Here is a 23557-nt window from a genome sequence, read left to right as displayed (position 1 = left end):
CTACAAAATGGGCACATGCTGCAACGGCACAACTCTGGGCACAGATTTTTCGACGCGGTATCTTGTATTAATCCATTTGCGAAATTTGGGCTGGTTGGTCGACAGAGATATGCGAATTCAACCTTGGTGATTGCGCACCAAAACGAGAGCAAAAACTTTGGCTAATATATTTATACAGTCCAAACTAAGCACATATCTTACAAATGATGGTTTGGTTGATGTTATAATGTGTTAGTTTGCCACTATGAAGGAGGTTTCTTCTAACCGCATAAACATTCTGATTGCAACCTGACATTTTCTGAATAGAGTTGATTTATTGAATTAAAGTGGAATATACCACTAAGTGTTTGAAGTGTGTTTGTTTTCATTTGCGTTTGGTATCCATTTTAACAAATTACCAAATTCCTATTAATTGGCTCTGAATTGAAAATTAAATCGCGTTTCTGATAACTATAATAATCGGACATGTAAATAAAAATAAATGGATAAAGAAAAGCCCATACCTGAATCAAATTGAAAATCCGCGAACTAACCAAGCTCCAAGTTGTATTGTACTTAATTCTGACAGACACGCCTTTTCAAGGTAGACGTTTTTAGGTATGTTAGAAACATGTCCTTCAGCTAAGAAATCAAGAACTACTGAGTAGAAAGTATAGGATGGATATAATTAAGTCATTTGACTTTGAAGTCACCAACACAAGGCATGGAACATGTTGGTTTGCCCCCCCTTGCGTCTAAATAACGGACATAGCGCACCCTACTGGTTGCATTGTGAATCTTTCGTCCTTGACCGTACAGAGTAACACTACATGGGCTGTACAGTAAGCGCAGAATAGCCTTCACAATAAAACTAAGCCGTTTCTGTCAAAATGTACTTCCTTCGTATGTCTAACGTTGTATCGTCAATAATCAGAATCTTCTACAACAACGTGACAATGCAAAATAAATTCAAATCTTCCTAGAAACTTGAACGTCACAAACTGCACTTTTAAAAATTAAACGCGGCCCTTCTTTACTATGTAAGATTACTGTATTTTACATTTGGATGATAATGATTCTACCAGTATTGCTAAACGACGGTTGGCGTCTGATGTATTTTAATTTTCAGCTTTTGCCGGATTTTGTCGTTGTTGTGACAGTGAACTTGAGCAGGCTGCACTTCCTGCTAAGACACCAGGAGGAGGAGCACAAAACATCCGAGGAGAGGAAGGTGTCGCCAACTGATGCGACCAGTTTAACAAAGAAAAAAAAACAACGTTGATCGGCACCTGCCGTGGATCCGGTGACTCTTCAAAGACTGCTTTCTTTTCGTGCCGTCAAGCGTTTTGTTCCGTCACTAAGGTATTGTAAAAAAAACAAAAAATAGGAACTCTTCCGGCCTTTAATGCGGTAAAGTCTCTAGCAGCTTTGACGTGTGCTATGGTTATTAATTGCGTATTTCATCGTCATGCACTTGTCTTAGTAATGTTTTATTTGACACGTGATAACTTTCTCAAATGTTCCCTTCGCAATGCTTTGTTTAATTCAATCTCCCTATTAATAACCTGTAACGTCGTATTGCTGATCGATTATTATTCATAATATGCATTTGCTAATCTATTTGTATTAAATGGTGTGATTGCACATGTGTATCTTTCATTATTATTATTATTATTATTTTTAATTATTATTATTATTATTATTATTATTATTATTGTCTTCTTTATTAAATGATCAGCAAATTGGCCCATTATGAAGCACTGGTGCATACCCAGCTACTCACACACCAATTTTCCATAATCACACACTGCTGCTTAATATCTTTTTGCATTTGGCTGCACGGGTCCTGTCTTTGGATGGCATTATCATCCGGTCCTCCATAGAAAGATGCTGACTTCATCGTGACAGTGACCAGGGAACATCAGCGAGCTGACTTGCCATGGCTGCTCGGCATCAGAGACCAGCAGACACGGCAGACGGCTCAATGGAGTCCAAAAGGACTGAGAAAAAGTGCTGTATGTGGTTTGTTTTCTTTTCTCTTTGCCTCAAGGGTGAAGGGTGGACTCAGTTGAGTTCTTTAAGTATTTAACGTTACCACGTTATATAATAACCCAAGTGAAGTATCAGTAGTGAGTCTTATTCAGAACTTGAAGAAATGTGTCTGTGAAGATAGATCTGAAATTATTCCATGAATTATTTTTTCTGAATGATGTCATCTTGACTGCCTTAAGAGTTAGATTCAAGTCTGGTCTTGTGAGGTATTTGCCCTTACACGTTTGTATTGCTTTTATGGAAACTTGAAACAGTGTATATTTATCATTTGATATTTTGTTCACCCAAGGTTCACTAGCTTACTAATCCATGTTGGCTAAAAAGTCAACCAACAGGCATGCAGCTGCAAGTAAAACATTAATCTGAATGTGATACTGCACCACTGACTTCCTATGTTCATGATCATATAAAAAAAAAAAATCTGTAAAAGGGGCCCTCTAACACTTAACCGTGTAAATCAGTGAATGAAAAACATTGCAAACCAGAAATTTAAAATAAATGTAAAGAGCGCAAGTGCAGTGGTAACAGATTGCACCTTGTTGATCCGTGTGACAACTTACCCCTTTTATTATTAATTTGTTAATATAATTTGCAGCCTGGGCCTCGTACATGACCAATTCTCCAACCGTGATTGTGATGATTGGGTTGCCTGCTCGGGGAAAAACCTACATGTCCAAGAAGCTGACGCGCTACCTCAACTGGATTGGAGTGCCGACTAAAGGTATCAAGTCATGAGTGAATACAAAGCCTACTTGAGCCTTATGTCATGTCACGAAACAATCATTTTTATTGTTGATTCTGGAACTTCAGTTGACTAAAACAATTGTTAGCTGTAAACAGAAACCACCAAAATGGATCTCTTAAAATGAAAAAAAGATTACAGTGATAGCGGATATGAGTCAAAAAGGAGAGAGAGAGAGTATTTGAATTCTATGCACGCGGTACTTAAGGTATCGGACGAAAACCCATTTCCGGCCTTGCTTAATCTGTCCTTTTTACAAAACTTCTCATCCTGCGTCCAGGACGAACCGACCGTTCCGTACCAAAATGCCAATCTCTGCTAAATATAGTGCCAAATTTTCCTACCTGGTTGGCAACACTGACTGTGCTTTCATAAACTAGCTTCATTCTTTTTGCATCCATGTTGTTAGAATGGAAAAAAAAAAAGTCCTGATGGTAATAAACTCAAATGCGGTCTAGTAATTATTGCAAAGGGGTTCCCGTATAAGTCCGCTTTTTCCTGCGGTCCTGATGTCCGTGACATCCGCTGCATCTTGCAAGTCTATCTTGGTAATCCACCAGACGCCGTTGCGTGTGGTGCGCTATGTTGGTCATCTTGAAATAACACCACATACTATAAGAGCAGTAAGAGCGCACACAGTCCTACTTTCCTCATCAAGTGTGGCATCTCACGCATTTTCAAATGAGATCGGAAAATGATGAATATCGTTACATTTGTTGACCCCTTCATCTGTGGCTTTTGCGACTAGGATGACTAATTCAGGACTTGTTTTTGAGGTACCGGTATTGGGTCTTACGCTAGACTTCACTGTGGGATACTGGGATCCAAATCGGGATAGAGTGACTTGGGATTTCCTGACATTCAGGACTCAAGACTCTTGTGTGTATCGTGCATCCAGTGCAGCTTTGTTATACGAAATTAATCACTTTTTTTAAGCATTATGAGCATATGTGGATATATCCATGCAGTAAAGTTAACCATTCCATTAAAGCCATTAAATAAGAGGACAGAGTAAAAATACTAGACTGCTGAGCAACTTTCCAACGATTTAGAAACAGAAATCGCGTTACTGCATTTTCCAGACACTAAGACGCACCGGCACATAAGGCGCAACAATTTGTTTGGAAAAAAACCCCCAAAAAAACAATGATATACACGCCACAGCAGGTTATAAACTGCATTTTTCTTTGTTGAAAAAAAATGAACAGAACAATTTTGTACTGTGAATGCACATAAAAGTACATAAACAGATTCTTAAAAAAGTGCCTTTTAACACGGCAACAACTTTGCTAATTAAAACAGAAAAAAATCGAGATTTATTTGAGCGTTTTTTCTGAACTGTAGAGCACCCCGACCAGTGAACGTTAAATCCCCAGAAAAGCCTGTTCCTTGCTTGTTGTAAATTGCAAACGACTGATATGTTCAGAGATGTTCCTCTACTCGCATCTTGTACCGCACATGATTGTGTCTATGTCAACGCTGCCCGTCTCTGTCGTTATACGCTGTGGGAATGCGGGTGAACCGGTTTGCAGGGCGCAGCTAACATGAAGGTGACCGCCTCGAACCGCTTTTTTGTTTTCACGCTCTCATATGCGATCCCCACAGTATTCAACCTTGGAGTTTATAGGAGAAAAGCCGTGAAGTCATACAAGTCCTATGACTTTTTCAGACATGACAACGAAGAAGCCATGCATATAAGAAAGTGAGTAAGACTAGTCCAGCGGGCTAGGAAAGTAACGAGCCGTTTTACAAATAAGACGTGCGTTGCAGGAACATTCATTATAACTTTGGTTTTAACAGACAGTGTGCTCTGGTGGCACTACAAGATGTCAAGTCCTACCTGAACGAGGAAGGAGGGCAGATTGCTGTAAGAACAACCCCCCCCCCCCCCCCCCCCCAAATAAAAAAACAGCCACTATGTCGCAGTTTTTTCTTGATTTGGTCTGAATGTTTGATTTTGTTGTTCAGGTATTTGATGCTACCAATACCACCAGGGAGAGGCGCGAGCTCATCCTTAATTTTGCAAAGGAATATTCATATAAGGTCAAAACCCTTCTGATAATTAATTGCCATATAGTTAGCCTTATAATATATATAATTTTTTTTCAGGTATTTTTTGTGGAATCTATATGTGATGATCCAGATGTCATTGCTGCAAACATCCTGGTAATTTAACAAACACTATAATATTTTTTACTTGGGGAGAAATATTATTTTTTTATTTTTAATTATGATTTAATTATTATTCATTCTGACGCTCTAATGCAACCTTCGAATTACATTCCGGCATCATAATGTTTTGTTAATTTGTTTCTGTTCTGCCCCCCCCCCCTCTCATTTTCATAGGACGTGAAAGTGTCCAGTCCAGACTACCCAGAGAGGGACAGAGAAAGTGTCATGGACGATTTTCTCAAGAGAATAGAATGTTATAAAGTAACCTACCAGCCTTTGGATCCAGATGAACATGACAAGTAAGATTTTTTTACATAACATAGACATGAACCTATGCCGTTTAGTCTTGTGACATTTCTAATGAAATAATTCCAAACATTTTGATGTTGCACAAGTTGGCCAGCAGAGGGAGACAATAACGCAGGGGGTTTACAAATTCGACTACAGCGTGAGGTTGTAAGTTATGTCTACTTGTATAGTTACAGAAATATAATTATGAGAAATGTAGTATTCATACACTTTCACAATACCAGTCAACTTTTAGCCTCTTCTACGTAACTTGAGTTTTATAATAGTCATTGCCAATTAGAAACACTGCAGTGAAAGCACAAGATTTTTCTTGTGCTTTCCTCAAGACAGTTTTTAAAAAAAACAGATTGAGTGACTGTTTTTGTGAGACTCAAGAATCCATCATGGTCATTTTTCTGCTTGCAGGGGCCTGTCCTTTATTCAGGTCATTAACGTCGGCCGTCGTTTCCTCGTCAACCGGGTGCAGGATTACATTCAGAGTAAAATTGTCTACTACCTCATGAACATCCACGTGCACTCCCACTCCATCTACATCTGTCGACACGGAGAGAGCCATCACAATCAGCAAGGGCGCATTGGCGGAGATTCTGAGCTGTCAGACAGAGGGAGACAGGTGCCGCGCTTTCAGCAAAATACCTTTCAATTTTGAGTATTTCTAATACTGTTAAATATATATCGAAAAATTAATTTTGCCGTGTTATTTTCTATGTACTAACGGCATGTTTTTTTTTTTTTCCAGTTCGCTGTAGCGCTGAAGGGTTTTGTAGAAGAACATCGCCTGTCAGACCTGAAAGTTTGGACCAGTCAGCTGCGGCGGACCATTCAAACCGCAGAGGAGCTCGGCGTTCCCTACGAGCAGTGGAAGATCCTGAACGAGATTGATGCTGTATGTCCTCTAAGGAGGCAGGCATCCCAGGAGTCAGTCATCAATGGTTAAGGTTTTATTGCTTTGCCTTTCAGGGAGTGTGTGAAGAGATGACTTACAAAATTATTGAGGAAACCTACCCAGATGAGTACGCCATGAGGTACCAGGACAAGTATCACTACCGCTATCCTGGAGGAGAAGTAATGTCATATTTTGTTTTGTATAATTGATGACGGGTTGAGTCAAACTCACCTCTTGCTTTTAACTTTTGTACTTTTAATTTGGCTTCAGTCTTATCAGGATCTGGTGCAGCGGCTGGAGCCGGTTATCATGGAGCTGGAACGGCAGGGCAACGTGCTGGTCATCTGTCATCAGGCCGTCATGCGCTGCTTGCTTGCCTATTTCCTGGACAAGAGCGCAGGTAGAAAAGCACAAGAGTATAATATTGAGTTCAGACAGTTTTTTTTTTTTATTAGTCTGTTTTATATTCCACGTGTACTTTTGGGGCTTTTCACAAGATTTTATTATTTTTCTCTACTGAAAATGTAATGAAGGATGATTTTTATGGGTGGGGAATGAATGACACTGAAGACACACAAGAGAGATATTATCCAGCTATAGGAATATATTTCAAATTTAAAGAGCGAGAAAAAAAAAATCATTTGGGGATTTTTTTGGAGCCGAGAAAAAAAAATGGATCTTTGACGTCTTTAGTCGTCAATGGCATTAAACGAGTTATGTCACTCCGGAGTATTAGTAAATTTTTTTTTTGTTTTTTGGGGAAGGTGGGGCTTATTTTATGAAAACCGAGACAGAACAGTGGAGCTTCAACTCACGCCCAATCCCTTGTCGTGGGTGCATTCGGAAATACGCTCCGAGTCCGCCTTGCTTTACTTCAACCGTTCGGAAACTCTGAGCGTTGTTCAAATGTTTCATTGGGTTATTCAAAAGAGTCAAAAAGTTTCCTAAAAATTGCATATGAAAGTTAGCGGTTGTTATATGTGGACAGACGAAACAGTTCTGACGCCAAAAAACAAAAAGTCTTGCTTTTTACCCGCCTTCATGTCCCATTGTGTATTTTTTTTTTTTTTGTCGCAGATGATCTTCCATACTTGAAGTGTCCCCTGCACACTGTCCTCAAACTCACCCCTGTGGCGTATGGTAAGTTCCCTCACTGATCCCGAGTCCGCTGAACCTGACATGCACAGTTTGCATTTGTGATATTGAGACCGTTTTTTGTTCCCCCGCCCCACATCTAGGTTGTAAAGTGGATATGTTTGACCTAAAGGTGGAGGCTGTCAACACTCACCGAGACAGACCATTAGTAAGCGTTTGATTCTGTCTTATTAGGAATTGGGTGACAGGTTTCTTCGTGGGTTTGTATCACCTGGAATCATCAGCTTGACAAAATATAACAAACCGGACCAGAACGTAAGCTAATGTTCCTTAATGATGCCTGAATTGAGACTTTCAAAAGAAGCGGTAAACGTTTGAGGCTCGATTGTTCTAATTGAGTACGCGCCAAAATGCGAAAGAAAAGACGACAAAAAAATGTAAATGTTCACGTCACTGTATTTCTTTTGACTTTGCTGCACTGTATTTTTTTTTTTGTTTTTATGCCAGCTCACAACAGCCTGCCTCTGCTACCTTTACGGCACATCACGGCCTCTTTTAGGAACAGCTCCATATTTGTTTCCTGGTTATAATTGTGTGTTATTTGCAGTGAGACGTTCAGCCTGGAGTCCTAGACAGAGTGAGTGCTCTACATGAACATATTGAGGGACATTCGCGGAGAAAGACTTGTTGAGAGGGGTGGGCGCAACATTAACAATGGCTTTACGGCTTCCAGAGGACACAAGTGTTTCAGGCCTTGGGGAGGTGTCGGAACCTGTGTGGTTTGTCTCTCAATGTCTTTTGGATTTTGGCAGTTTGTCGCGATATAACCTGCCAAAGCTGCAGCTTGATGTTTTCTCTCCTCACTTTTCCAAACTTGCTGGCATCTTCTGTTTTTTTTGTTAATGTCTCTTTTTTTTTGGTCACTCTGGGAGGTCGTTTAGCAACTGACTTTTTGGCGCCGGGGTACAGGTTATTTCCTGAGCTAAATGTATGAAAAAAAAAATACATTATTTGCCGTAGTGAGAAAACATGTTACTCAGTTCTTGTCGCTGTCTGCCGTCGCCGAGTAGAACAAAGAAAGACGAGACGTTCCGCCAGCTTTCTACCGGAGGAATAGCTTCACGCCACTGTCCAGCCACGACCAGATCAAACGGCCTCGCCTTTACAGCGTCGACAACCAACCGCAGCCTCGCTCGTCCCAGACTCCCCTTTTAGCCAGCATGCCGTTCTCTGAGGCATCGGAGGGCGTGGAGCTGCGAGAGAGAGAGGTCAGTGTTGAATTTGGGAAGATGAAGGAAATGGGTTTGTTTGTCACCGCCGTCCAGACAGGGAGTGTTTCACCCTGACTGGTGAGCTAACATGTCAAAATTAGAACACGTTGCGCTTATGTGACTCTTGGTGTGGTGTTTTCATTAAATCTTAAACTCTCTCTCATTGCTTCTTTGCAGGATTCCCTGAACGGCTTCAGTGCAGGAGACTCAGACAACTGTCCTGGCAGTTAAAGAAAAGTTTCTTTAATTTTGTCGTACCGTACGTACATCGCTGACCAAATGTCTTTGCCCCACGACTACCTTCCGCTTGTATCACCACATATCGTTGTTTTTTTTCCGCATGCGCACTCAACAAAATCACTGCGCAGACGCCATCCATTAGTTGCTTGTTGATAGGTTGCTACATAAAGCAAGGACGTCCAAACTCTTTGAGGACCGCATACTTAAAAATAGGAGGAGGCAAAGGCCATTTTCAAATTTGTCAGCTTTAAATTATGAAACTCTGCAACCATAAAAATAATTATTCTTATTTTTTACAAAAAAAAATCACATTTCACAAACGTTGTCAAAGGTGAAAGACGTGTTTGCATTTGCCAAATTGTTTTTGTTGGTCACAACGGTTGTTGAATGGTTGTCCCCTGCTGGTCTGTATCTTTGTTGTCCGTAATGTCTGCCACTTGACCTCGTTCTTACGAATTAACCCATTTAAAGATGACGTAATATGATGCATCTCCACGTCTTTCGCTTTAACCTGTTATTAAATAAAATCCGAAACGACACACTGGAATGGAATGGGACCCATGAATGTAGATTGCTGATTTCAGGCCAATTTCGAGTTTTGTATTATTGCACTTGTGTTATGGCTTCAGATGGCTGGTGCTGTCAAAGATGATGTCCCGTAGGAGTCTGTCGACACAAAAAAAAAATAATAAGTGTACTGTACTGCAATTTTCTACAGACAAGAGAATTCCCCTTGAACGTTGATAGCTTTTATCACACCAACCTCCCATACAGCTGATTAGTTCTTCACATTCAAATCGAATTGTTTAAACTACTTGTAATCTTGTAAACGGCTTGAGCTGTATAGTGACGAGACAATCATTGTTGAGTGAAATGGAGGCATGAGGTATGTTTCGTGGAACTTTAAGGACACATAAAACGAAAAGCATACAACCGTGCCTTTTTATAACACGCTGCAAGGTGCATTTTGAAGTACGGTATTTTGAATCATCATGATGGATGATGCCAGTTAACTTTTTTTTTTTTTTTTAGGTTCTTTCATATTTAACCTGCGTTTGGTTTGACATCACTTGTAAAGAATTATGCATGCTTGGATTACGTAAACAAATGTATTTTACAGGCAATCAATGATAAGGCTCAATGAGATTTATGTTAAGATGTGCTGTGTCATTGTAAATGTTTGCCCTTTGTGAAATGGATTTGTTTCAATTGGTGATGGATTTCAGAATCAGATTTAAGAATCCTTGCGATTTGAATGAATCACAATCATGTATCCTTGGCCATATGTTTGCTTGATTGTTATTACCGGGGACGATGAGAGGAGATGACTGTGTCTCTGAGAACTGTCTGGGAATTTTAATCTGCTTATTGTTTTGACACATCGAATGATGACAGGAATTGTCTTCCAAAATAATAAGTGCACTCAGTAGTCCTCCACTATTGCATCCACTAATAGTATTTTAGTATCACTTAAAAAAGCATCACGACAATTTTATTTTTTTTCCTAATTTAATTTCACAATGTATTAAAGAGTTTGAATTGAAATGATTTTCACATGTTATTCAAATGTTATTTCATGTCTGTAAAGTACAATACCATAATAAATACAATTCAAGATGCTGCTGATACTTTGAGTCCGTCTTTTTTTTGTTTTTGTTTTGATTGGAGCCTGGCCTTACTTTGTGCGGGTGCGGGTGGGAGGTGTCATGTCAACCCTCTATAAATATTGCCATCATCCTCTCGTGTAGTTGTTTCCCACATTTTACCAGAACGCATTCAACATGAGGACCATCGTGTGGCATATTTTCTGTTTATCAATTTCAATACTTCACACGGGTAAGTACATTTTTCTTCTTATACGACATATTATTTTTTAAACAATAGTCTATGGCATTGCATATCTTAAAATATAGCCGAGGTTCCAAAGCGATGTTCAGCGCCTCCGCAGTATCCATCCACCAGACCCCACAGCAAATTGTTCACCAGAAGCAAGTTCGAAAGTGGGGAGAAAGTTTACTACAAGTGTGCCGATGACTTCATCGCATACGCGGGCAGCCTCTCGGTGATGTGCGTCAATGGAACCTGGACTACGTTGACACTCAAATGCGAAAGTAAGAAATGTGACAAATCTACCAGAAGTTGCTTCTTTTATAGAGACGTACTCCAGGGCAGTTGTAGTTATTAGATACGGCCGTTAGAGGGCGTCCTTGACGCGAGTTTACTTTCTAGCTATGGGGAAAATTAAGCGCCGTCAAGCGATTACGTTTTTTTTTTTTTTTTTAAATTACTCCGTAATTAATTGTCATTAATTACTTTTTCTACTAGTTTTTGTGAAGCTTGTAACAGGTATTTACTTGAATAACATATTGTAATTAATATAAAATATTAACAGCATTTAAACCAAAAACTGTTCCAATCTTTCTTTGATCCTTGAATACGATCTAAACGTTACAGGCATTTTCCTTCAATTCTCAAAACGGATGTATTTAATTCTGCCTACAAGCACCACACTCCAGCAGCGTTGGTTAGCAAGTCCCAGGGGTAACTTGAGCAGGGTATTTTGTTCTGAGATGATGTACTAACGATGGTCAGGTAATAATGCACAGCATTTGAATTTGGCTTTGCAAGATATGCAAATTATTTTTGAAGTAAACAAAACGCCGTTAAAATATTTAACTGCATTTTTTTCTTGCTTTAATTTTGACAGCCCAATCCACAGGTGCTTCATGCAGCTTTATTCCCCTACCACTGCCGATTAGTATTTACCTTGTAAAACATAAGCTGGTTCTTGTACCGTAACCGTGACTAATCGACTCTGCCCGTTTACGATAGAGAGATCATGTGGTAATGTTGGTGATCTACGCAATGGATGGTTTCGCTATGAAGGACGTGCAGTCATTGGTGAAAGGGTCTACGCATTGTGCAATGATGGGTAAACTCATCATAGGAAGACATTTTTTTTTTTTTTTAAAGATAATGAAATTGCTTCAAACAAAGAATGATGTGTGTTTCTCCTTACTGTCAGGTACGTTCTAAAAGGACCAAAGTACATGACATGTAAGAGAGCTGGATGGACCGGTGAATTGCCCACATGTGAAGGTAATACACTATGTCCTAATTAAGTCTATTTGGTTGACGATTTTTAAAAAATCTTTTTTGGTGAAAGCAAGTTGACAGTGTTACTACCGTTCAGGAAATAACTGGTCCAAAGAAATCACAAAACATACGATTGGCCTAGCACAGATGTCTGATGGCGACATGTCGGGTCAACATGTCACATGACATTTTGCTTTGTGCAGAAGTTGACACCACCTGCTCCACTCCGGAAGTGGCCAACGCAGTGAGGATTAGTGGGGGTGATGATTCCCTCCAGCGGGCGGGCGAGAAGGTGACCTTTACTTGCAGTCCAGGTTTCCTGTTAGATGGCCCTCAGCACATCACTTGCAGCCCCTCAGGCCAGTGGGAGCCCAAACTGCCCCGGTGTGTGGCCTCACCTGCTCGTCAAGGTGACAAACAACATTCCATTCCTTAAAGTTTGGAACAATGGGCATCAATATCATCCCAGGTGGGAGAAGAGTGAGAGCGTACTGCTCACCTGAACTGAAACCAGAACAGAAACGTGCGGTTGAGGTTGAACTGTCATATGTAAATAATTTTTAATTGTTTTCCTTCCGAAAAAAGAAAATGTATGACAAAAATAAAACTCAGGGTTTTGTCACAAGTATGTGCAACATCATGGTGACATGTCCTATAAAATGATTCTGTCAATTACATGTTCCTCTCTGCAGGTGGCTGTCGTGCTCCGTCAAATTTGGACAAGTCTCATACTCACCTCGCAGATGAGTTCATCACCAGGATAACTTTTGCCCCTGGTGAGCGAATCAGCTACACGTGTGATGTCGGTTACAGTCCAGTGGGGGGCAGCATATCGGAAGTGTATCAGTGGACAGTGGACACCGCTTCTGCTTAAATGTGAACGTGAGGTCAATTTTTTATGCGCAAATACTGCTTTTGTTTGTGTTCCTAATAGGTAATGCAATGTTCTGTGAATGTTCTCTAATCTCGTTGCACACTTGAGTACAATGACAATAAAGGGATTTCTAATTCTAATTCATTTTATTTTTTTATTTATTTAACCAACAATTTGCTTTTCCATGAGTCAGGATTATATTGAACAACCTGAGAGGACTTTTCATTTTTTGGTTTTAATCCTGTGCTTCTTGAAACATTATATGGGTTGGCCAAGACCTCGCTCTGTCCATTCCCATAAAAAAAAAAAAAAAAAATGATGTCTATGTTAGGATTCCAATTGACGTCACTTGATGTCAACGGAAGTCAAAGAGTTAATCAAAATACATTGTTTGATTAGTGTGGGGCGGGCATTGAACAGATTATTGTTAAAACCATTTTGACGTCTCCTTTAAAGCCGCCATTACCCCCCCCACCCCCTTCCATTCTGTAAAGGAAAGCTGTGCGGCTCTGCTGGTGAGATTAAAAATGGACGCTTCATGTATACTGGAGAAGAGTTTGGAGACATTGCTACAGCTCACTGTGATGATGGGTGAGACACTCAAATAATTCATGCAACTCTCTTTATTAGTGCTGGAAAGGTTGTGAGTGTTCACCCTGTCATCAGGTTTCTGCTTGTGGGAAGACCAACCAGGAATTGCATGAGTTTTGGCTGGGATGGTCACGCCCCCTTTTGTGAAGGTGCAGCAACAAAATTTGTTGCACTTTGTACCTATCCATGGTGGCATGTTACATTTTCTCTCTGTTCTAGTGGTGGAGTGTGAACAGCCTCCAGAGGTGGCCAATGCACGGCGAAACGACAATGAGGAAACACCGTACAAGTACAGGAGTGTGGTTGTGTATGAATGTCGCACGGGGACACTCCTGGGGAACAAGGCAATATGGTGCACAGAAAACGGCACATGGAGCACACCTCCTTCGTGCAGAGGTCTCCCACACAAACAGTCACACGGTCATCTTTACACAAATTTATTTACAATTTGCCATGAATAAAAGTGAATAAAAGTTGGAGTTTCTCCACAGATATCACATGTCCATCTCCAAAAGTGCCCAACGCCTCCTGGACGCGAGCTCACACCAGACTTTATCAATACCGGGACACGATCACCATCGACTGTCGCCACGGTTACACAGTGGTCGGCGCGAGCACGGTCACCTGTGGTGACCGCGGTCAGTGGATTCCCAGCCTTCCCAAATGTAGACGCACGTGTAAGTCAACAACTCTGGTGGAAATCTATTACATGATTATTATCGTAATTACTTCCATTAACACATTTAATTCTTGTTTTTGTATTTTTTTTTTTAATATATATATATTTTTAGCACGGCGCACTAAATGGCAGAACCGATATGCTGTCTGATATGTGATGCTACATTAGTCAGTCCAGGACCAGCATAAAAGGAGCAAACGGAGAATGGAAAACTACCTTTGGACCTTCATACTTTTTCTGCCTTACACACATTAAACATGTTTTTCAAATGAAGCTGACATACAGGGTGTTTATTTCAATAAGTGTTTTTGGGCAAGAATGAGTACAAACTTGTTGCGTTCACCTCTATACATTGTTTTTTTGTCTTTACTGTTGTGTATCATCATCTATAGGCTAAACTGCTAGTGAGCGTTCATGAACAAACAAGTTACAAGAAAATAAGAACACCAATTCCATTCATTTAAAAAGACAATACAAAATCCAGACATTTACATGAGCAATAACAATTCAAGTGCAAATATCAACTCTATGATACATCATAGCAAACTCTCTTTTAAAAGGCAACAATCTCAACCAAAAAGAAAAAGATAAAAAATCAAAAAATCAATCAGGTTGCAGGAAAGAAGCTGATTTTGGTGGGAGGGGAGTTTTTGCCCATGAGAGGATACAGGCCATATGTTGAAAATATTTATAAGTAGAGTTGGAAATTACGTAAGAATGGCAAACATTTAATGTGACATGGTTCGGCATCACCATAAACTTTGACAATGTTCTCCAAATCGGCATTATTGTGGTCAGTAACGTTGAAAAAAATCTTGACTGCCGTTCAATAAATGACATATTTATGTACCTCCATGGTGGAAATATGCAATGTTTGGGGATGTGGGCTATGTGAACATAAAAACGCTTGATGAAATATGTTCATTGAATTTCGAGAGGGCCTCCCAGCCAAACGAATCCCCTGCAAAGAACAAATTGTGTTTCTAAACCAGTCTAGCTGCTTCCCGTTTCCAATCTTTATGACAAGCGAGCCAAAAGTCAGCCAGGGCGGGCGGGCGGGCGGCCACTTGGCTTACAGCCAGGTGAGGTTTTGATCTTTTCGTCGCACTCTAAAAATTGCTAATCATCTCCTAGTATGGGAACGTTCTTTGATTTTAAAGTTAAATTATTATACCCTGTTGCTGTCGTTGTTCTGAGATGACAAAGAACTTTTTTTTTATTTTTTTTTATTAAACTGCTTTATGTTCATGACATCTGTGACTCCCTCTGCAAAAGAGCAGATAACACACTAAAGTTCTGCTCGTAACATGTCATACAAAGGATCAACAGTGCTGCTTTCCGAAAGATCATTTTGGGTCACGATAACCAAATTGAAGGTGTGTTATTTTCATTCATTGCACGTGTATTATAAAAGGTAGAAGGATGGGCTCACAATCTCGTGCACACAATGTGACCCGGTGGCCCTTGTGGGCCCTCTTTGGAAGAGCTGTCTTCACTGGGACAGATCAAACATGAGTTGGGTGTCTTTGGATTTGATATGGGCACGATATTTTAGGACGTAGGGGTGCAGGTGTGATTCTATAGGTCGGCCACACGGAATCCAACCCCCGTCTTACGAATGTTCGGTATTTACAAGTCAAAACACCGTAGACTCGCTCCACAGTTCAGCCGACGACATTATCAACCCGCTGTCGTGTAACAAGTCAAGCACTTGAAATTCTTTGCTTCCTTTTCACTTCAAACCTTTACACTATTTATGAGGAGAGTACACGAGAAAGACGAGATGAGATTGAAGAATTAAAGTGACCTTTTACAAGAAGCAGCAAACATCATGTCCCTCAAAGACATTCAACTCTCAATCCCTCTCCCAGACACATTCCACATCATCTCATTCCCGTGGCACTCCCACTTATTAGGTTCTTATTCATCTTCCAAAAAATGTCCTCTGAGTTCCTGGAATGATTAACCACCTTTTTTTTTGTGTGTATTTGCTTTAAAGTTGCCTTGGAAAAAAAAGAAAATAAAAAAAAAAAAAAAAAAAGGAAAAGAGCAACAGAAATGCCGGGTGGGTTGGAAAAGGCTGGTGCAGTCTAGACAGCACAGATGAACTGTTTTAACAGTAAAACTGCTCTAAGAGCTCAAACATAGTAAGGCTTTAAATGAGCTGGAACACAGCTGCGACATGAATTAGTTAGCAACTGCTCCTCCTCGAGGACGCACACGCAAGCACTCATCCTCACCAGCACACGCACACGCACACACGCGATGGAACCAAGGTTACACAACACTTGCACAACACTTACAGTCATACTTAACGGTCGCAGTCGGAGCTGGAATACAAGACCAGTCATTTAAGCAAATACAACAACAAGCTCTAACACAACATCACTCCTACTGTCTCAAATAGCCGTTTCTAACCGTTTTGAATGGTTCTCGTTGCGGGACACAACAGAAACCAAACCCACTCACATATTCTACATCCCCACTAAACGCTTACGCTCCGTACTGTGGACCTGTGACGGAAAGATGACAAACAACTACACAAATATTCAGCATTTTGCAGGTTTGTCAATGGAAGTCAAAAGAGGATTTAAAAAAAAAAAGAAGAAAAAAAAGTGTATTTTGCGTGACGAAGTCCTTTATGAGTTGCGGGATGTAGCCTGTAAGGGGGGTGGGGTGGGGGGGGTGTTTAGAGAATTGCAGAGGCATGTTTACTTGTATGGTCGCAGGAAAGCAGAGACTTTGCTGCTTATGAGACGTATGAAGGATCGGGGAAGCATCTCATTGGACTCCCGAGTGGTGTACTTGAAGTAGTTGTTTGGGTGAGCCAGAACATCAAAAAGAGTCTTTATCAGTTTTTTATCCTGCAAACAGAAGAACAGACGTCAGAGCATTCGTTTGCAGTGGAAGCTCAAGTCACAAACTTAAGTGGTTATGACAATCCTGAAATGTTCAATAAAGAGAGCTCATGTTTCCAGTGAAATGAATAGAAACGCAATTAATCCGTTCCACATCCAAAACTAAAATGCATTAAATATAATGCGATACAGAAATAAGTGAAAACACACCATTAAAATTTATTTAAATAATTTAAAATTTTTAATTAACTTGAACGGAGGATGGAAAATGAGGAGGACTGTAGTTCCTCAACTGAAAGAGTATTTGTCCTAAATAAAATTCAGATTCAAGTTTTAGTTAGTTTTTTTTTTTTAATTCTGTTTTATTATTATTTATTTTTCTTCTCCAATTAATTGGTCGATCTTTGCCCAGCCAGGGAACTTTGTCTTTTACTGTTAAAAAAAAAAGAATTTCATAAAACGGGACGGCACATTTTCATTTCAAAAGATTAATTGCCTACAAATTGCATCTGATTATTTTGATATATTTTAATATTATGGAGATATTACGTTTGCTCAGCATATGATTCCAAATCCACAAAAACGTTTAGGTAGATCTACTCACGTTGAAATATAAGTCAGTATAAGCGCAACTAAGACATGTCTGCCATCAAGTGGTGATTAGTGATATCACAACTTAAAGCTGCAGTCGAACCTTAGATATTTTCCAGGTTAGCTTAGCACCCTTGGATTTACGTATTCACAGATTTTTTTCTCTCAAATATTTTTCATATTTTTTAATTTTCTATGATGGAAAATTGAACCTTCAAATTCGCTTCACGATATGCAGAGCACTCTCTGTTCAACATTGGGGTGAAAGTGCAGCCTTTATTGAAACCAAAGGTGCCATCCAGAGGACTCAAAAATGACAACTGGTTCATGAAGCAAATTTGAAGCTTCATATATTGAACATTTATCAGCATTATTTTAAGAATATTCAGGGTTTGTTAAAAAAATCCCCCACACCCCAAACTCATTTTGTAGTTACGGGCCGCCTGTTGCCCTTCATTGGTATAAAGCAATGAATTATGTACGTTGCCAGTAATGGTTACGCAGCATGGAAGAAACACAAAATAGATCCACCCGCTCCTCAGTTTTCTCTAGCGTAAAGTAATATTGGCTAGCAGGGCAAACCTTGAGGATTTCTTGATGGTTTTCTGAAGCGTAGAGTCTTCCGTCCCGTACGATGTCCTCAACCAGCTGTTCATAGTCCTCTGAAGTTACAAAGACAACACCATTACTCTTGGCCACCTCATGGGATGCTGAGCGCTGTGAGCCATTTGAAGAGCATACCATCATAAGTCACATAGGGGATCTGAAAGCCCCTGGCACTGTTGGCCTCATTGGACTTGAAGTTAATCCAGAGGCGCCGGGAGCGCGCCGTGAAGGCGATGGGCCGCTCATACGTCTGACATGTCTCATAGGTGGTGATGGATGTAGCTGACCCTTGCAAGAGCACAGAAAGGGCAATGATGAATCAAGTTTGCGGACACAGCGCCGTCATGGACGTGGAAATACTCACAGTTCTTCCTCATCACCAGCACATCTCCGCACTCGTCCTCCGAGGGCAGGAAGATTTCGGGCACCACAATAAGGATCTTGCGCTTGCTGGGCGGGTTGATGTTCCAAATGCACTCCACGTTTGCCGGGTAATTACCGGGGTAGTTAGGGGACTCGATGTAGCCCATGAACTCGCCCATCTCGCCGCCACACTGCCTGTCTAGACATGCGCAAACTCAACACATTACAGTCTGGCTGCAAAATGAAAGCCTCAGACTGTTTTTCTTTTTTTTTTTTGGTGCACTCACTCTTGCACTGCGAGACACTCGTGGCGCCATCAAAATCTGTGGTGGTGTTTCCAGGGCAGGAAATACAATAGTTCTGCCTAAACTCAGTCTGATAGGTTCCGACTGGGCAGCGGATACACCTGTGCACTGTGGTGTTGTAATAATGACCTGGAGAACACTGCACTGCAGCACCAATGAAGGACAATTAAATTAGCCACGCTTTGCCTCATGTTTTTCCGTGCAATGCTCCTCTCACCTTTGACCTCACAATCATGAAAAGAGCTTGCGCCCTCACGCTTGGTGCTCAGTCCTCCCCCGCAAGGAAAGCACAAAGTCCGACCCAAATCTGGCTGGTATGTGCCCTGGGGACACGGCTGGCAAGGTTTGAAGCCGTCGCCCGAGAAGAACCCGGTGGGACATTGGCCTGTGGAGCGCAGACAGTAACATCACTTTTGGAAAGATTGTTTGACTGGCACACGGATGTGGAAGTTGGACCTTTGCTACCTGCACACGATGAAATGTTTCGGGCTCCCACCGGCCCGTGGCCGTCACTGCCTGGACACAGGTCGCATGCCAGCTGCCCCTCCCTCTCCTGGAAGGTGCCAGGTGGACACTGGACGCAACGCTCCTGCTCACCGTGGTAGTACGAGCCCGGCAAGCACCTGACTACAAAACAAAATCCACAACAGTTGCAAGTAAAATGCCAGCACATGTCACTGCAAGTCTATTATTTATTTTGGCACAATAACATTCAGATTGATTGCCATCTGCTGCAACAGGGATTAGCAACTTACAATAAATTATTGAGCGGACATGATTTTTCATCCATCAGCGCTACTGGGGGGAACAAAGGACGCACTCAATTCTTAAGCAGATATGACAAAAAGGCCATTTTAAAGCTGTAGAAAATATGTGCATTCTGTATATTTTACGAATAGGTCAGAATATCTGAAAATATGTCATGCTCAACACATGCAAAATCAAACAATAAGCACCTACTGTTATTTTTTTTCCAGTGGAAAGCATAAAAATGAGCTTTCAAGGACGGCACAAAACCGCCGAACAGCAAAGCAACGTTAACAGCAAGATTAATACTTATTTTGTGCTTTTTTTTTCTTCTTCATAAAAATCGACTAAAATATTTTTTAGATTATTCTGACATTATTTTTGTCCTGCACACCATTTCAAATCCTCAAATTATAAGGCCTACACACATTGTGGTATTGGGCAGTAGAATAGTTGATGCTAGCACAATTAAGCCATGTCTGCCATTTAGTGGCGAAAGGTGATATTACAACGTAAAAAAATACAGCGGACCCCCACTATTGCTATATGCTAATAGTGAAAATTGACGACCAACGAAATACTTAAAATATTTTTTTCCCCCAAAAAAACTTTCAGTCAAGTCAAAAGAACGTATGTGAATGAGGAAAGTAAAATATGATGAATTCTTACCGCATCGGCCACTGTCCTTTTCAGAGCCCGGACCGCAGTTCTCTTGAATAGGAGCAGCCTGTGGAAGCTTCTGGGCTACCTCGTATTCCAAACCAGCAACTCTGATCAGGAAGCGCTCTTGGTTGATGGACTTCTTTAGAGCTTTTATGTAGGTCTTCACTTGCTTCTCCATACGTTGTCTGAGGCAGCTGAGGTTACAACTTCCTGGCAAGGTAATAAAAAAAATACATTCAAGCAGTTAAATCTATGAAAAAAAAGGATATTCAAATTAAAAGTTGCAATTGCTGTTAGATCACAAGACTGACCTGTGGTGTCTCCAGCTTTGACCTCTGCTTCCAGCTCCAAAGTTATGCGCGTTACCTCTTTGTTCGCCGAGTTGCGAGCGCGCCGCCCTTTTGCTTTCTTTGACGAGTCACATTTGAGATTGACAAATGTCACCAGGCAGTTACTGCAGGGCTGACCACCTCCTGAGGAAAGATGGCCTCTGGGTTAGTAAACCATTGTCACATTGGCGGAATAAGCAGCTGAGTAAGTTACGTTTGTCAAATAATTGTATCTATACAGATACAGTAAGTCTTAATTTTTCTCAGACCAAATAGTGTTGTGACCATCAAATGAAGCTTCATGAAGCACTTGTAATAACTCCTCTAAATAGCAGTGGTTTCATGATGCAGTGGATATTTAAAACACTTCCATTGCACTAGCCTTCACCTTTAAACCAAGTTTACCATCTAGAGGAGTAAAAAAAAAAAAAAAAAAAAAAAAAAAAAAAAAAAAAAAAATGAACCTTTTCATTGGTATCATTGATTCATTTTGTTGTTGTTTCAGCTTAGCAACGTCACTTCTCCACATTTGTACAAAATCTCAGAAATGTTCAAATCCAGGTAATGATAAATGATGAATATATTTGAATGCAATACCAAACCCAGATAAGGTCAGACCTGGTCCTAGGGTCCGCACCCTGTCTTCTGTCCTGCCAGTCAATTTAGGGTGCAGGTGGCATTTGGCATTTTTAATCTTGAAAGACGCCGTCTGCTTCACTGGAGGCGCCAAAGTCTCTACAGACAAAGACAGCAAACGCAGGTTGGGTACATGCAGCTATCATAGCAAAAGGCAAACGCAAAAGATTTGGTGGGGCGGCACCTATGCAGCTCTGACTGCTGCTGGAGTTGAGCCGGACGGGGGACTTCCCTCTCAATATGGGGATGCCGCAACTCACGGAGTAGCTGTTGTCGGACTCTTGGGGAAACGCACGAGCAAAATCAAAACCGAGAGTTCACAAAATGTGTGGTGCAGGTCCACTAGTGATTATAAAATACAATGAAACATATTCGAAGCTTGGCACAAGTGATAGAAAAATGAAGCTTCATGAAGCACTCTTGATAAATTTGGACTCCTCCAGAAGGCACTCTTGGTTTAAAGATGCAGTTTGAAATGAAATAACTTTCCATTGCACTCGTCTTTACTTCTAAACCTAGAGCACCATCTCAAAGAGGAAAAACATCCAAAGTGCTTCTTTTTCTCATCATTACATATAGCGATGCATAGAGCTTGTCTCAACTTTTTGTTTAATTATTACAATGTATTTTTACTTGTTGTTGCAGAGTATTTTGAATACACTTTTTGTACACAATACTGAAAAAAAAAAGTTCAACGTAGGCAAGGAAGCTTTATTCATACGCAAAACAACTCAATGTGCTTCACACAAGAAAAGACTCTACAGCTGACTGAGAGCCAATGTAGGACAATAAATGCAAATTCATTGTACATGTTCTTGGAATCTTTGACAACTATTCATTTTTAAACATCATTTTTGGGCAATTTGTATTTTAATTAGTTTGAGTCTCCTTTATTTAAATGCAGCTTGAATGTTTTAAACTTGCTCAGTGTTACAGAGGCTTATAAAATCAAATATATCTTTTTAAGAATAAAACATCCACATTGCCTTGATGAACTAATACCTACTACGGCATTAAGTATTCTTGATGTGGTAAAAATTCAAGAACCACTGCGATAGCATTTTACAATGATTCTCTAACAGGTGACGAACATACCTGCCAGATAATGAGCCTTGGAGGCACAGGTGAGTGAGCAGCTCTCTTTCTTGCCCGTCTTGCTACAGGTGAGAGTCGCCTTGGGGGCGACAAGGCCTGGAGGACATTTCACCAACTCTGAGGAGAGATACAAGACAGGGCTGTATAAATAAAAAAAAAAAATCTGAAGCCGATTATGCAGAGCTGGGAGCGCAGATTTCCTTTCACCACCAGAGGGCAGTGCTGCTACGTACCAATACAGTCCTTTCTGTTCCAATGCAATTTATATCCAGGAGGGCAGGTACACTCGTAACTCCCCAGAGTGTTAATGCATCCATATTTACATCCTCCTCGGTTAATACTGCATTCATCAATATCTGAAAATATAGGATACTTTGATTAGATGTGCATTGCTGACAGCAGCTTTGCATCTCATCCAAGAATAAAAAAAATAGACAAATATCACGACACTGAAGCTGTGCACGAGTGATGAGTTTGAGTTTACCGTAGAAAAAGATTATATTTTTTAATAGATTCTTTTAAGTGGCATTCGGCAGTTCAAACAAGTCCTTGCTTGCTCTAACAAAATGGCTGCTGACAGTGAGGAGCTGGTTTAAAAAAAAAACACACTGTCAATATTGCTAAATTAGGGACTTTTCCGATCTTGTTGCTGTCTGTTTTCTTTTCTTTCTTTTTTTTTTTTTTTTATTAAAGTGTCTGACTAGAAAAAGCCAACATCAGCGGAATTACTGTCGCGTTGGTTTCCGTATGTTTCTCGGTGAAAGGCAATCACATTTTCGTGCTGAACGTTTTCAAAGACACACACTAACGTCCATTTATACCTTGCAAAAGCATTTATGCTTTTATATATTATGTTGGAAAGTTTTAACCCGAGGTACAGGTTTAAAAAAAAAAAAACACAAATGTATGCAGTAAATATTTTGTTAAGGTCATGTTTTGACAAAAAGCACATTTCCCCCCTTTTTTCCATTTTGTATTTGTAAAGAACAATAAAAAAAATAATTTCAAATATTTCTGTGGGAGTTGAGGCTATTGCTGGAAAAAAGAAAAAACTGTTTCAAAGCTCGTTGAAATAAAGAAATAAAGCAAATCCCAGAAGAGGTAGAGGCGGGTGAGAAGAAAAAATGCAAAACTTATTTTAAATAAATTGATTATAATTAGACGAGATTTTTGTGGGAAAAAAAAATAAAATGAGCCATTTTATTTTAAGGCCCGTATCATTGTTAATCTCACAGATCCAGCTGAGATTTGACGAAGATCAATGAGTCGCAGTGTCTAGATAGGATAGTGGTTCTTATCGCTTAGCTGGTTTTGTAGCTGTCACCGGGTCAGTTCACGAAAAAATGGAATTGGGCACTTGGGCCTGCTGTGCAAATCC

At 40.4% G+C, this 23557-nt stretch overlaps 3 protein-coding genes across 7 annotated transcripts in view; 2 read left to right on the top strand and 1 right to left on the bottom strand.

The window, feature by feature from the left end:
* Positions 1 to 1179: 1179 nt before the first annotated feature.
* On the top strand, positions 1180 to 10372 carry LOC148339732 (6-phosphofructo-2-kinase/fructose-2,6-bisphosphatase 2-like). 3 transcript variants are annotated; one of them, XM_088289259.1, is made up of 16 exons: positions 1180 to 1341; positions 1863 to 1994; positions 2627 to 2752; positions 4379 to 4475; positions 4574 to 4640; positions 4742 to 4816; positions 4883 to 4939; positions 5120 to 5244; positions 5660 to 5867; positions 5994 to 6140; positions 6215 to 6319; positions 6411 to 6540; positions 7218 to 7280; positions 7379 to 7443; positions 8306 to 8503; positions 8684 to 10372. In XM_088289259.1, the coding sequence occupies exons 2-16, from the start codon at positions 1919 to 1921 to the stop codon at positions 8735 to 8737; spliced, it is 1593 nt and encodes a 530-aa protein (XP_088145385.1). In that variant the 5' UTR covers positions 1180 to 1341; positions 1863 to 1918; the 3' UTR covers positions 8738 to 10372. The 3 variants fall into 3 exon arrangements, with proteins under 3 accessions (XP_088145385.1, XP_088145386.1, XP_088145387.1); XM_088289260.1 differs by lacking the exon at positions 8684 to 10372 and adding an exon at positions 7743 to 7872 and having other exon boundaries at positions 8306 to 8497; XM_088289261.1 differs by lacking the exon at positions 8684 to 10372 and adding an exon at positions 7843 to 7872 and having other exon boundaries at positions 8306 to 8425.
* Positions 10373 to 10512: 140 nt separating this feature from the next.
* LOC148339731 (membrane cofactor protein-like) lies at positions 10513 to 14267 on the top strand. The gene is given in 12 exon segments (XM_088290914.1): positions 10513 to 10582; positions 10660 to 10857; positions 11579 to 11678; positions 11772 to 11845; positions 12046 to 12252; positions 12535 to 12670; positions 12672 to 12724; positions 13211 to 13307; positions 13383 to 13456; positions 13527 to 13703; positions 13799 to 13984; positions 14099 to 14267. Coding segments are annotated over 12 exon segments (1395 nt in total). The 5' UTR covers positions 10513 to 10527; the 3' UTR covers positions 14137 to 14267.
* The window catches only part of LOC148339730 (signal peptide, CUB and EGF-like domain-containing protein 3), an 87857-nt gene continuing 78028 nt past the window's right edge, over positions 13729 to 23557 (bottom strand). For 2 of the 3 annotated variants that reach the window (XM_088290913.1, XM_088290911.1), the window contains 13 exons: positions 22413 to 22535; positions 22180 to 22296; positions 21269 to 21364; positions 21067 to 21183; positions 20431 to 20592; positions 20126 to 20329; positions 19175 to 19336; positions 18927 to 19094; positions 18692 to 18853; positions 18406 to 18603; positions 18177 to 18329; positions 18018 to 18097; positions 13729 to 16850 (listed from right to left, as the gene is read on the bottom strand). In XM_088290913.1, coding sequence (XP_088147039.1) covers positions 16698 to 16850; positions 18018 to 18097; positions 18177 to 18329; positions 18406 to 18603; positions 18692 to 18853; positions 18927 to 19094; positions 19175 to 19336; positions 20126 to 20329; positions 20431 to 20592; positions 21067 to 21183; positions 21269 to 21364; positions 22180 to 22296; positions 22413 to 22535 — 1895 coding nt within the window. In that variant the 3' untranslated portion in view covers positions 13729 to 16697. The remainder of the gene's footprint in view (positions 16851 to 18017; positions 18098 to 18176; positions 18330 to 18405; positions 18604 to 18691; positions 18854 to 18926; positions 19095 to 19174; positions 19337 to 20125; positions 20330 to 20430; positions 20593 to 21066; positions 21184 to 21268; positions 21365 to 22179; positions 22297 to 22412; positions 22536 to 23557) is intronic. The other variant, XM_088290912.1, reaches the window with a different exon arrangement.

The sequence above is a fragment of the Idiotropiscis lumnitzeri genome, chromosome 3 (genome assembly GCF_059441095.1).
Source record: "Idiotropiscis lumnitzeri isolate Australia: NSW breed Sydney's pygmy pipehorse chromosome 3, RoL_Ilum_1.0, whole genome shotgun sequence".
Lineage (NCBI taxonomy): Eukaryota > Metazoa > Chordata > Actinopteri > Syngnathiformes > Syngnathidae > Idiotropiscis > Idiotropiscis lumnitzeri.
This window is presented reverse-complemented; position numbering and strand designations above follow the sequence as displayed.